The sequence below is a fragment of the Dama dama genome, chromosome 10 (genome assembly GCF_033118175.1).
Source record: "Dama dama isolate Ldn47 chromosome 10, ASM3311817v1, whole genome shotgun sequence".
NCBI lineage: Eukaryota > Metazoa > Chordata > Mammalia > Artiodactyla > Cervidae > Dama > Dama dama.
In genome coordinates, this window is record NC_083690.1 from 34,909,002 (window position 1) to 34,922,630 (window position 13,629).

The 13,629-nt window shown below is 58.6% G+C and overlaps 1 protein-coding gene across 1 annotated transcript in view; it reads left to right on the forward strand.

Moving 5' to 3' along the window:
* The window catches only part of SRRM3 (serine/arginine repetitive matrix 3), a 31,282-nt gene extending 19,014 nt beyond the window's left edge, over positions 1-12,268 (forward strand). Inside the window, exons 11-14 of the mRNA XM_061152288.1 lie at positions 7,607-7,962; positions 8,734-8,949; positions 9,037-9,174; positions 10,732-12,268. Of these exons, the coding sequence (XP_061008271.1) occupies positions 7,607-7,962; positions 8,734-8,949; positions 9,037-9,174; positions 10,732-10,957 (936 nt within the window). The 3' untranslated portion in view covers positions 10,958-12,268. The remainder of the gene's footprint in view (positions 1-7,606; positions 7,963-8,733; positions 8,950-9,036; positions 9,175-10,731) is intronic.
* The last annotated feature ends 1,361 nt before the right edge of the window (positions 12,269-13,629 follow it).

Consider the following 13,629-nt stretch of genomic DNA (forward strand, 5'->3'; position numbering starts at 1 on the left):
GTAATTTTTCCTCTTATTTTGTTTTTCTTTGTATTTCCTTTCTTTTTTTCGTTTTATAATGTACAGAAATGCAAAGCATCTCTCGGGGTTTTTTTTTTTCCTCTATCTTCTATGTTGTTCTAGAATTTTGCTTTTGTGTGTGTTACTGTGGGGATTGCTCCTTCTAAAGCAGAGATGGTTTTTGAATCTCAAGTGAACATTAGTCATATACATATCTATATTTTTTTCCTTTGTAATCAGGATTTAAAAGGGAAGATAACTCTTTAAAAAAAAAAAAAGACTCCTGTACCAACAGCTCCTGCCAAATCTTGGGCACCAGCCAGCCCTCCCCTCCACCTCAGGGCATAAGCTGGGACTGCTTCAGTTTTTAAATTAATGAAAGATGGTGTGTCCATGTCTCAGTCTATACAGAACCTTGGAGAGAAGCTGAAAGACACAGGGAAGGCAAGAGGTCATCCATTGCTTCCCAGGGCCCTGAACTTTCTCAGTTCTATCTTGGATAAGATGGAACTTCCTTCCAGGTCTCAGATCCTTAGGAGGCCCTGGAGCAGGGAGCTGAAGACACATGATAGAGTTTAATTCAGGTGAGGGTTGCAAAGTCAGATACTCTCAGGCAAAAAAAAAGTCCATCCTGGGCTAGATTGAGTGCTAGCTCCTGACACATCTGTTAGTTGTCCCATTCCAGGGCAGAGCTGAGCCCCAGAGGGATTTCTGGACTCTGCTGTTTATTGTTCTCTGCAACTCAGAGAGGTCAAGTGACCAGCTCAAGGTCACACAGCTTTTTAGAGGTTGATCCAAGAGGAGGCCTCAGCCTTCTAACCTCAAGAACCCCAGGCACAGCCAAGATGTGGGAGGGTTGTCAATAGAAAACCCACTCCAGGAGCCCTGAGCAAGAGGAGGAGGATGTGGGAGGTGGCTGCTGGGTGTCTCAGCTCCCCAGCACAGGAGCCTGCCCGCACCAAGACCAGGCTATGGGTGGGCCCAACACTACACGGCCCAGTTCTACAGGATTGCTGCCTCAGAGACCCACAGAGCTCCACACCCCCACAGTTCCCATACATGTGGGGAAATAAACAGTGAGGCTCAGAAAGGGAAGGGAGGGACTCAAAGCACGCTACATGGGACAGACAAGTAAGATGACTTCATGGGACAAGTCCTTCCATCTCATCTCACCTGCCTCCTTCCACCCCCAAGAACATACCTGCTAGCTCTGCCCTCCCCAACACACAGGCTGCAGGCTTTGCAGCCTTAGGCAGTAGGGCCACCTGCCTTGGCAGCACCTGTCCCTAGCATCCGAAGTGTTGAAGGAAGCCTCGCTGTTTGGTGAGGATGGCAGAGGACATCAGGAGCAAGGCCCCCAGGCTCTCTCTGGCCTCTGCCTCGGGCTCAAGTCTCATCATCTAATGGGTGGCCTAGAGTGACCCCAAGAAAAGGTGCCCGTGGATCTCCCCAATCTGCCTCATCTCAGCCTCCCCCTCCCACCCTACCCTGCCCCCCCAGGAAAGAGCAGTGACCACAACTGGAGGGGGACAGGAAGGATAGGAAGGGACATCTTGGCATTTCTTCCAGAATGAAGCCAGAAGACAGGAGGGATGAATTTGCTAAAATGATACTGAAGCCAGGGGTAAAGTGCAGTTGAGGCTGAGCCCGTCCTCCAAATTGAGTCGGTGGTTGCCTTCCCTTTTAAATGCATGATCCCTTTCACCCCATCAGTCCACTCTGATTGGCCTTGTTTAAACAGCTTTTCTCTTCCGTCTGGGTCCACCTTCCCCTCTGTCTTCCCCATTCTGTCTGTGTTGCTTTTGTTTCTCTCTGTCTCTCTATGTCTGTCTGTCTGTCTGTCTCTCGGTCTGTCTGTCTCTATGTGCGTGTCTCTCTGTCTCTTCCTCACCACCTCTCCCCCCTGACTTGGGCCTCTCTCCCCATACGCTGCCAGCCCCTCCTTCACCCGTGCTGTGGTTCTGTTCCCATCAGCTGCTTCCTGCATGCCCTCTGGAGGTTTTCTGTTGTTTAAAGAGTTAAGGAAAGGTTGACTCTTGGAGCGTGTGGGTTTAAAAAAAAAAAAGCAAACAGAAATGGCTGGGCAGGATCTCACTCCCATCCCTGGGACTAGACTGAAAGCCCGCAAGGCTGCCCTGTGCCGATTCAGAGGGGGAGCACAGCTTAGCGTCACTGTCTTCCCCGATTCTGCATTCCCAATGCGGAGACCTTCTTTTCTCTTTTATTATTGCATTCCCGTCCCTGACCACTGAGAAGGTAGGTATTCCGGCTCCGCTGTGCGCCGCTCCCATCTCCAGATAAGCCCCGCCACTCTGCTTGGTTTGAATGTGGTTTTCTTTCTCTCAATCTCTCAATCTCGCTCTGGTTGGTTTTTCTCCCCCCTCCCATTTTCTTTCTTTCTTTTAGTGACTACTCATTTGTAACTTGCATTTTCTCCAAATGAGCTGCAAAGCTGTGTTTCCTGGTTTGTCGTTTAGTTTTCTTGACTTTCCACCCTCCCACCCCCCTCCCCCACCCCCCCCCCCCCCCCGCCCCGACCCCCGACAGCTTTTCTGGTTCATTCTACCCTCCTTTCCCACCTTCCCCTTCTTCTTCCTCTCCATCCTGCCCCCTGGCCCCTCCCTCACGGCCCTCTCTCTTTCTCATTTTGTTGTCCAAATGCATTTCTGTGTGGTTTAGCATTCCAAGTTTGTGTTCCCTTCGTGAATTGTATGCTGCGGTCGAGCCAGTTTGATTTCTGTTGTCTGGAATAGCTGTTAAGCCCCTGACCCCTCACCCTGGCCCATCCCTGGAGCCACCCTGGGCAATAAGCAATGTTGGAGGGGGTCTGTGCTGGGCCTGTTGGCCTCCAGATCCCGGAAGAAGTTTTGGCTGAGGTCAGGTCTGAGGAAACAGCTCTGTCCCACCCTCCAGGGCCTGCTGGACTCCTTGGGTCCTGCCCTGGCGGCAGGTGGAGCTTTACTAGGGAGCCACAGACTCTGGGGTGGCAGCTGGCATCAGGGCTGAACTGCCTCACTGCTGTATCTTTCAGGTGTTAAATGGTAGTTGAACTGCAGGGGAAACACGAGCTGACCAGAAACAGGTACTGGAAGTACTCAGGAGGGTGGCCTGCTTAGCAGAGTCTCTGTGGGGCAATCTGAGAGATGGAGGGAATGACCGCTCAGCTCACCTGCCCGCTGCCTGGACCATAATCCAACCAGACTGGGGCTCCCTCAATCCCCCAGCATCCTTCCATTCTTCCAAATTTGAGCTAAACCTGGTGCCCCAGTGCAAATGATCCAGAAGGGACAGTCAGCAGGGGCCAGGGTCCCCCCGAGATGCTGAGGCAGAACTAGGCCTTGATCCTGGGACCTGGGACTCCCAGCTCAGTGCTCATCCAGGCACACAGAGGATATACATCAGGAGTCGGTCCTCAGGGACCTCACCTCCCCATACCTGCCCTTGACACTGTTTCCTGTCCCACCTGGGAGCCGCTGCAGAAGTTTGATATCACAGCTCTTGGGAGGCCTCAGTGGGGCTCCATCCTGAGCTTTTGACAGGAGAAAGCCTGCCTGTTCATCCTCTCCTTTCCGCCCCCATGTTGGCCCTAGAGGTAGGTCCTGGGGAGGTCACCAACCAGAGCATCCCTCATTCCTGGATGGTTCTGGAGGGCAGAGAAGGAAATTGTTCAGGGAGGGAAAAAGCACTGTTGGTCTGCTGGAGGAGACTCTGTCCCAACCTCATGGGAGAGTGGAGGCCTCACCTTCAAGGAGTATCCGATGTGACCAGGGCTCCTGAAATGGGATTTTCAGATGCTGAGTTAAAGGGGGTAATGGTTCCCGATCCTCACTTGTTCTTGTCCTAAAGGATACCAGGATCAGGTGAGCACCCCCTCCCTTGCTATTCTTGTCTTTCCCCCCAAAAATGTCTTACATAATAAGCAAAGGATGCCAGGTAGCAAGTGGTACCAAGGAGCAGAAAGGCTCCTGAGAGCAAGGCTCAGAGGCAGGTGAGGCCCTTCATTCATGCATGCACACACTAGGCTGGCCCTCCTCCATGCCGGGCCCCATCTGGGTGTCCGTGCCAGGGAGAGGCAGGCAGACCTGGGTTCACAGCCCACACGTGCCAGGCCGGAGGACTAACAAAGATCACTCAGAATGATGGGAGGGAAGAGATGAACCATGGATGAGGAGCTAGTTCCTGCTGGTCATGATACCCCCGTGGCACAGCCTGGCTCAGTCCACACCGAGGGAAAGAACAAGGATCTGTGGGATCATAGAGGAGAGCACCCAACTCAGGGTGAGGATCAAGAGAGGCTTCCTGGAGGTGGTGGCCTTGAGCTAGGGTAGAGGACTGATAGGAATTAGCCAGGCTGTGGGAAAGAAGAAGGGGAAAGAGGAGGAAGGGACAGGAGTCCCTAAGAGCAGGCTTCTGGAGATGTTTGGAGGTCGTTGGCCACCAGTCCTGTCCAGCTATGAAGTTCCATGGTGTCTGGACTTGGATGTCCCTAGAAGAATGAGAGCCCAGCTGGACATGAGGCTCACCCTCTGGCAGGATCAGGGTGACTCTTTCTCCTCGGCTTCTGGAGGCATGGGTGGATCAGGGTGAGATGGGCTCTGAAAGTCTCCCCAGGGAGGTGCTATCCACCCTGTCCAGCACAGCCTTCCTCCTGTCCTCCTCCATCTGGGCACGTGGGTGATACCTCATGGGGCCCCAGGCCTTCCTGCCCTGCTCTGACCCTATCCATCTATAAAGGGACCATGAGTCAGTTGACCTCTGAAGAGAGTCTCTCAACCCCTGTACAGGCCTACCAAGCAAAGATCCACTTATCCCCCACCATACCAACAGAGAAACTGAGGTTCTCAGAGTTGATCACTTCCTTAAGGTTTCGTAGCGAACTCAAATCAGAGCTAGCCCCAAGGTGTTCCACCTTGCCAGTTAATATCATCTTGGGCTCTGGCAACCATTTGCCTTGATGGAGGTGAGAGGGAAGTGGGGAAGAGCTTGGACTTTAAGACATGCTAGGCAGAAGGCATCCAGATCTGCACCAGGGTCTGGTCCAGGGGCCTGGACCTCAGTGGTTAGGATCCTGTAGACTTCTTTCTCATTTGCCTCCTCTGGAAGGAAAAGGATGCTGGATAACAGAACCTAGTTCTGGAAGCGTGGGCGCTGGGGTGGAGGGGGTCTATGTTAGAGGAGACGAGGGTCTCCTGGTGATGTCTACTGAGAATGGACTGCCATTTCAGAGGGGCCATGGCCAAACACTCCAGTCTCCATCTCTCCCAGCAGAGGTGAGCTGGTGATCAGGAAGGTCAGGGTGCTCAAGGGGCACCCCAATCCCCAGTGATATCCACTCTGCCTGCCTATGCCTGCCTCTGCTCTAAACAGAGGCTCTCCCAGGGCTTCATGGCCCATTGGGCTTTGAACAGCTGCTCTCCCCGCTACGGCTGGTGTTCGCTAACTGCTGCAGCCACCAATCACGAGCTAGCTATGCCCCGTCCTGAGGGGAGCTGATTTCTTGGTCCATGGGTTCATGCTTGCACAGAGAAGTCTTGACACCCCCAACCCCCCACACCCCCCCATCCGGAAGTACCCAGGGCCATACCAAGGAAGCCACACTCCTTCCGGTCCCTGGCAGCAAGGTGCCCTGAGATGTGGTGGCTGGTTTTGCTTTCTCCTCCTAAGAGGCTGCCAAAAGAGCTTGGACCAGACCCTGCCCCTTTCCCAGGACTCCCTGGTTGGGCCCTGGCCTGTGAAAGGACATGTCTTCCTTCCTCAGTAAATTGTATCGAGGCCCTATTAGATGCCAAGTTCTGTGATAAAAACTGAGGTTACAGGGGACTTCCCTGGTTAAGTAGTTAAGATCCTGCACTTCCAATGCAGGGGGTATGGGTTCGATCCTTGGTTGCGGAATTAAGATCCCACATGCTGCTCCAGTGTGGTACAGCAAAAAAAAAAAAAAAAAAAACTGAGGTTACAAAGCTGACTCCTACACCAAATTGGCCCTGAAGGTGCTCAAAGTTAAGTTGGTGCTGGTGACTGAGGGATGGGGAGGAATGAGGGACAGACAGACTCACAGACAAGTTCAATCAACTGTTACTGGCCAGAAGCCCAAGGACAAGAAGAAGGGTCAGTTCTGTGGAGGGAGGGGGACGGCAAGGGGAGTCAGGGAATCCTGGAACATTTACTCTGGAAGGGACAGCCAGAAGCAAAGTCTGGCCCTGTCATTTTGTGGATGGGAAACTGAGGCCCATTACAGGCAAGCGACTTGGCCAGGGTCACTCAGTGAGTTCAGTAGTGGCAGGCTCTCAGAGCCCTGGTTCCCAGCCAGGGCTCTTCTGACGGTACCAAGTGCCCTTTCCGGTTTTCTGTAGCCCGATCCTTGTGTCCTGAGTCCACTTTCGGAAAAACATTCCACATCTCTATCCAGCGGTCGCTCCAGAGGTGACCCTGGGCACAGGCCTAAGGAGCCAGGCGCTGCCGATCCTTCCTCCAGAGGTGGCGTGGCCTCCTCTCGGCCTAGAATGGGGTGGTTGCGTTTTTCTCTCTCTCTCTCTATCTCTCTTGCATTTTTGTGAATCTAATGATGAACTTACGCTACCACACTTTTCCCTTCTCTTACACATCTTACCTACTAAAGGAGGAAGTGCCACTTTATTGGTAAGTGGACGTTAACCAAGAGGGACTTAAAAAAATCAGAACTTAAAAAAAAAGAAAAAGAAAGGAAAAGAAAAGAGAGAAACAGAAAGACAGTCGGGTGCTACTGACAGCTCCACAGATCTCTGCAGGGTCGGAAAACAAAGAAAAAAAAAAATGTTAACAGAAAAATGTCAGTTCCCCAGGAGTTCAGACATTGTTTTTGATTTTTGGTATCTAATGACATTTGTGGATTTTTTTTTTTAATTTCTGTTTTTCCTCCCTTTCTTCGGTTCAGTTTTGAGTTCAGTTGTCCCGCCCCGCCCCCACCCCATCTGTGTGCCGTGTGCCCCACCCCCCTCCACCCCACCCACCGACCCAACCCCACGCGCTGGGCGGCCTGGCCTGGTGGGCTGGCCCTGGCCCGGCCTCCCCGGTGCCGGCCCTCTCTCTTCTCTCTGCCGGGATCCTCCATCCCGTCGAGGGTGGGGGGCGATGCCAGCCCCCCCCCCCGTGCCCTTCCTGGATGCCCCTCCCTGTCAGCCCCCCCCCGCCCCCACCACTCCGTCCCTCTTGTGTTTTGCATGCCGAGAACCTTGCATGAGCTGCACTGTTGAGGCCAGAAGGTGGACACTCAGGAGAGGCAGAGCAGGGCAGGCGCGGGGAACCGTGTGTGCGATGCTCCGGGACTGGCAGGCCCCCGGCCCGGGCCCGGTGAAAGCTCCCTCTCCTTCTCTCCCCCCGCCCCACCCGCCCACTCTCTCCCCCTTCGCCCTCTCTCGTTCTTCCTCTGGATCTGTCCTCTCTCTCCGTCTGTCTTCTCCTTCCTCTCTGCTGCGCTAACCTCTCCCCCGTCTCTTTCCTCTCTGCTCGGTTCTGTCTGCCCCACCCTGGATTCTCCGTCTCTGCCCCATCTCTGCCCGCCCCTGTCGCTCCCGCCCCGTCCCCTCTCCACCCCGCTCCGTGCCCTCTCTGCCTCTCTCCCCGTCAGAAGCCCAGCTCGCCCTCACCCAGGGCCCGCGACCAGGCGGAGGCCGGCGCAGCCACGCCGCCCGCGCGGGGGAAGGAGAGCCCGAGCCCGCGCTCGGCGCCGTCGTCGCGGGGCAGAGGAGGCCGCGCGGCGGGCGGGGCGGCCAGGCGGCGGCGGCGGCGGCGGCGGAGGCGGCGATCGCGGTCCTCGGCGTCCGCGCCCCGCCGCAGGGGCCGCCGGCGCGCCCGGCCCGCGCAGCTCCGGGGTTCGTCCCGCTCGCTCAGCAGGGCCCGCTCCAGCAGCGACTCGGGCGGCGGCGCCCCCGGCCCCGGGCCCGAGCCCGGCTCCGAGCGAGGCCACGGCGGGCACGGGAAACGGTGAGCGGGCTCGGCCCCTGGGACCCGCCTGGGGCTCCCCTCCCCGCACTGAACCTGAGCCCTGCTCCCCCAGCCCCCACTCCCCACCGGGCCCCTTCCCTCACTTGTCCTCCTCCGAGGGAGCACTGCCCTCCCCGACGGAACACTCTTCCCCCACGGAGCCCTCGCCCCTCCCTGCACTGAACACTCCCCCCGCCCCACCCGCCAGCCCCTTCTCCCCACCAGGCCCTCGCCCCCGTCATTCTCCACGCACCGAATTCCTCCCACCCCGCGGATCGCCCTCCTCCGACGGAGCACTGCACTCCCCAAGGGAACACTCCCCCCCACGGAGCCGTCTCCTCTCCCTGGTGGTCCTCCCTCCCCATGCACTGAGCGCCCCGTCCCTCCCCTCTCCCCCAAGCAGACCTCTCCCCCATCTCCCCGCTGAGATCCAGACCGTGTTCCCACGCTAGCAAACCCTCCTTTCTTACTTGCCCCTCCAACCCCAAGATCACTCTCCCTCGACGGCACGGAAAAGGCCTCTTCCTCACTGATTTCCTCTCCCCCCAGCAGAGCCCCCCTCCTTCCTCCTGGAACCCACTGCCTGCCCCTCTCCCAACACCGCCACCGTCCCATCGCCAACCCCATAGAACCCCTTCCCCTCCCAAGACCTTTCCCCTCGAGGGGGCCCCCTCACTCCCTTTTCTGTCACCCGGGGCCCCCACTCCCCTGCTCGGGGCCCACTCTGCCAGCTGAGCGTCCCCCCTCCTGTCGCCGTGCCCCCTCCTCCAGGGCCAAGGAGCGGGCCCCGCGCGCCCGGCCCGCCAGCACCTCGCCGTCCCCGGGCAGGCACGGCGGGCCCGAGGGGAGGAGCTCGTCGCGCAGTCCGGGCCCGCACCCGCGCTCCTGGAGCTCCAGCCGCTCGGCCTCCAAATCCCGCTCGCGCTCGGCGGAGAAGAGGGCCCGCAGCCCCAGCCGCTCGCCGTCGCCCAAGAAAACCCTGGGTCGGTAAGTGCGGGCCCAGGGGTGGCGGCGGCGGCGGGACCGGCCGGGGGCGGCCGGGCCAAGTCGCTCACCCCGGGCCGGGCCCCGCAGGGACAAGGACGCGGAGAGCCGCGCGAGGCACGCCGAGGCCGAGGCCGCCCGCGCCCGGCGCCGCTCCCGCAGCTACTCGCCCATCCGCAAGCGGCGCCGGGACTCGCCCAGCTTCATGGAGCCGCGGCGCATCACCAGGTAGGCAGGGGCCGGGCCGCGGGGGACCGCGGGGGTCCCCCACCCACTGAACCTGGTGGGGGGGGGGCGCCGGAGGAGAGGAGGTGGGGGTTGGGGAAGGGAAATGGGGGGGGCGGGTGGGACCCGAAGACAGGGGCAGGCTCAGGAGGAGGGAGGGGAGGAGCCGGTACTCCGTCTGAGGACAGCAGCAGGCAAGGAGTTCGGCTCTGGAAGATTCCAGCCATCCCTCTTGGAGCCCCTCCCTCCTCCTTCCCGCCCCTCATTCACCTCCTGGCAATGATGTCTCTCTCCTTTTCTCCTTCATCTCAAGGTCCAGCCTGCTGAGTGGCCTGTGGCCAGCCTGGGGGCCAGGTGGACCCCCTCTCCACAGGCCGCAGGGGAGATACCCATGTGAGCTGACTGGCTCTGTTCAGCTGTCTGTCTGCCTCTCCTTTTCTCACTAACTCTTTCTGCTCATTTCCCAGCCCCCCCACCCTGCCCCCCAACCCTGGGGGGGAATTTGGAGGAGGGGGCAACAGCAGTCTGGTCTCCAGGGCAGTTGGGAGAGGAGCCAGTCCCTCCCACACAGTCTGCCAGGACTGGGGGCTCTGGGCCTGGGTCTCCAGGTGAGAGGATGGTCTGCATTTGCGGAAATCTCTATGCAGCCCCAGGTCCCTGACATGGGGTAAAGGGCCACGGGCAAAATGCTGAGGCCGGCTCTGCTCCAGCCTTGCTGGGCTGCCTTAGGAGATAAACCTGCCTCTCTGGGCTTCAGTTCTCCTGTCAGAGCTAGAGGCCAACCCACCAGGCTTGAGCTATCCCCTCCACTAGATACCCACATAAGCAGGGTGCCCTAAGACAGCTAGACCTCCACGCCTTCCACCTGGCACCCTCTTTTGCCCGCTCCCAGGCTGCCTCCTCCTCCCCTGCCAACTAACTTATACCTGTTTTCTTTCTCAGAATTAACCCCATGCAGTGGGGCACTGTTGCCTCCTTAACTCTATTTTCTTTCCTCTGGGTCACAGTCTCCTGGCTTCAGACTAACTCCGGGCCAGGGGGAGGTAGCGGAATAAGGTGTGGGGGGCTGGTGGGCTTCGGCCAGGGCCTTGGGCCTGGGCAGCAGTGGCCAGCGGCCTCCTGTTCCCTCTGAGTGACCTGAAAACCAAAATCCTCAATTCTTTGGGGAACAAAGATGCAGGACTGAGCCGTATTCACAAACCCTCCCAGGCACAGAAGCTGCTGCTTAGCTTGGCTGATGTGAGTTGACTATATTTAAAAAAGTTTCGTTTATTCAACAAATATTTATCGAGCACCTGCTTCGATCAAGCAGAGACTTGGTCCCCTTTCCCTGCAGGAAAAACAAAGCAATCAACGTGAACTTGGCTAGGAACCACTGCCTGTCTAATCCTGTGGGGGCAGGGGTGGAGGCGGGGAGAATTCCAAGGCCAAGGTCAGGGGAAACTGAGGCAGGGAAGCCCTGGCCACTGCTGGGGATGGGCTCAGGGCCGGAGTGAGGGCCCGGGACTGGCAGAGCTCAGGGCCCCGAATGGCCTGTAATTGGCTTTTCCCTCCCGGCAGTGCCCGGAAGCGTCCCATCCCCTACTACCGACCCAGCCCCTCGTCCTCCTCCAGCTGCCTGAGCAGCGACTACTCAAGCCGGAGCCCCAGTCACAGCCCCAGCCCCGGCCACAGCCACGGAAGCTACAGCAGCCGCAGTCGGACCCGCAGCCGCACGCGAAGTCCCTCCCAGACCCCCACTCCCAGCTACCACAGCCGGAGCAGCTCAGAGAGTGGGGGCTTCTGAGCCCAGCGGACCCAGCTTCATGCCCCCTGGCACAGGGCAAGGCCAGGGCTCGGGCCCCAGGAGCTGTGGGAGGCAGTGGGGCCTGCACCCCACTGCGACAAAGAGGTCCCGGGACAGGGGAAGACCTTGAGGGTGGTGGGTGCCCTGAAGACAAAGAGGAGCTGGATTCTGCTGCTTCTAGAGGGTCCCCACCCCACCTCCTGCTCACCCACCCAGTCCAGGGAACAAAGAGCCGTTTCGAACACAGGGATCATCACCCTTTCCTGCTTGATGCCAGCTCACCAGGCTGAGGACCTCAGTCCAGTGGAGCCAGGGACACCCTCTTAAAAGTGCCAGACCTGGGAGCCTCCCCTGCCACTCCATAGGGCCCTCAGTTCCTCTCCAGCACTAGGCAGACACGGAGTGGGACAGCAGGCCGGAGCTAAGTTAGACAAAAGGAGGGACGGCCTAACCCTTGGTGCACCACCCTCCAGGCTGGGGAACCCCTTCCTTCTGAGCTGGCTGCAGGAGGACCCTGGCTGCGGGCTGGAGGCTGGCCTCACGGCCTCCGCAAACCCCTTCCCTGGCCCAAGAGTGCCCAGACTGGGTGGGGCCCCTGAGCCTCAGCCTGTGGGCCCAGGGAGCTCACCCTAGGTCCCACCTCTCCAGGCCAGGCTCTCCCCTCCAGCCGTCGCCCTGTGCTCTTCTGAGCCAGGGCTTCGCCAGCCAGGCCGTCTGCGTGATCCGAGGTGGGCCCTACAGACCCCAGCTGCCTCTGACCCTGAGATCAAATGGGGTCCGGGTCAGAAGGTGGAAGAGAGAAGGGGGGGATGGAGGAGGAGCCTGTGGGGGGGACAGCAGTGCGTGGGAGGACCAAGTGGGCTCCGGAGCCCCGGCGTGCCCCGTGGCTGGGACCTGGGTCAGATGGCGTGGGCATAGGATGACGTGCACTCCAGGGCGTGCCCACGCGAGCAGGGAGCCAGGGGGAGCACTCATTCCTCCTCTCCCAGAGAGGGGTGCTACAGCCCTTCGAAGGAAGGGTAGACTCTAGACTGAGGGTGGTGGCCTGGGGCACAGACAGACGGACGGATGGGGAAACAGTGAGCCCCCAGCCCTCTCCTGCTGCTCCCAGCCCCCTCCTCCCGGGGCCCTCAGGGATCTCACAAAGTCTTCCTTGGCCCAACAGGGCAGACGCCCTGGGCTCCAGTGGGGGGAGGGGTCTGGGGTCTGATCCGGGTTTCCTCCCCCCACTCCACCCCCCAATTTCCCCTTCCTTCTCCGCGGTGCGGACAGAAATTGGACTCTAAATAATAAACACTCGGTGCCCGGACGGCAGGTGGTGAGACCAGGCCTCTGTGGATTTGAGTACCTGGGGCGTGCAGGGAGGGAGAGAGGGGGGTCCTGGGGTCCTTCCCTCCGAGAAATGAGAGGGACCCAGGAGAAGAGCGGGCACCGGGGAACCAGGGTGCGGCACCTCCACCTCGTGCCTCCATGCATGAGTCTGCAGATCAGTGGGGAGAGAAACGGGGGCCCCCAAAAAGCCTTCCTCCTCCCAGCCTGGAGGCCCTGAGGGCTTTGTTTTTGTTTTTTAATATTTACTTTTATTTATTTGGCTGCTCCGGGTCTTAGTTGCGGCATGTGGGATCTAAGTTCCCTGACCAGGGATGGAACCTAGGCCCCCAGCATCGGGAGCACGGAGTGTCAGTCACTTTACCACCAGGGAAGACCCGCCCCGTGGGCTTTGAACACCCCCGTTTCCCCGACCCCCCGACACCCGGCCTCACTTCAGCAGTGAATGGGGACGTGAAGTCCACATGCAGGACCTTCCTTACAGGTGGGGTGTTCAGAACAGCTGGAACACAGCTCAGAACAACACTGGCTGTGAATCCGGGCTCCACGCGGGGCTGGGAGGAAGACGAAAGGGGGAATATTGTCCTGAAAGTGCTCTGCACAGGGTCTGCCTGCCCTACAGCAAGTCACCCATCGGGGGCCACGTACAGAAAACACTGTGTGTCCAGCCCTAGCTGGGGGCTAGAATGGGGACTGAAAGATGGGAGCTCGGATGGGAGAGCTTGGTGTGGTTTTTTTGCTGTTGTTTTTAATAGCTACTTACATTGTATTTCTTTCTTTTACTTGTGTTAGTCACTCAGTCATGTCTGACTCTTTGCGACCCTCTGGACTGTAGCCCACCAGGCTCCTCTGTCCATGGGATTCTCCAGGCGAGAATACTGGAGTGGGTTGCCATTCCCTTCTCCAGGGGATCTTCCCACCCCAGGGATTGAACCCAGGTCTCTTGCATTGCAGACAGATTCTTTTATGTAGATCTAAACAAATACACACATTCTGCTCATCTTCCTTCTCCTCTAAGAGTGACAGATTCTAACCTTGCTTTGAATCAGCTGCTCTCTGGGAATCTGAAAGGAGGCCGTCACGCCCCCATCTGCAGGCAGCTTGGTATCTCACAGACACTCTGCAGTCCTTTAGGGCCCCACAGGTCAAGAACCCCGGCCCACCTCTCCTGAGAGGGCAGTGGACGTGACTGCGGCTCTGGTCTGCATGAGCCCCGACACAGGAGATGTCCTGGGTCTGGGCTGGGCTGCAGAACCGGGGAGGGGGTGCCGTGCCCTGAAGCCTACGGCAGTGTCCACACATGACCCCTCTCTAGTTTCTTTTCCCTCAGGCTGGAAGGGGCA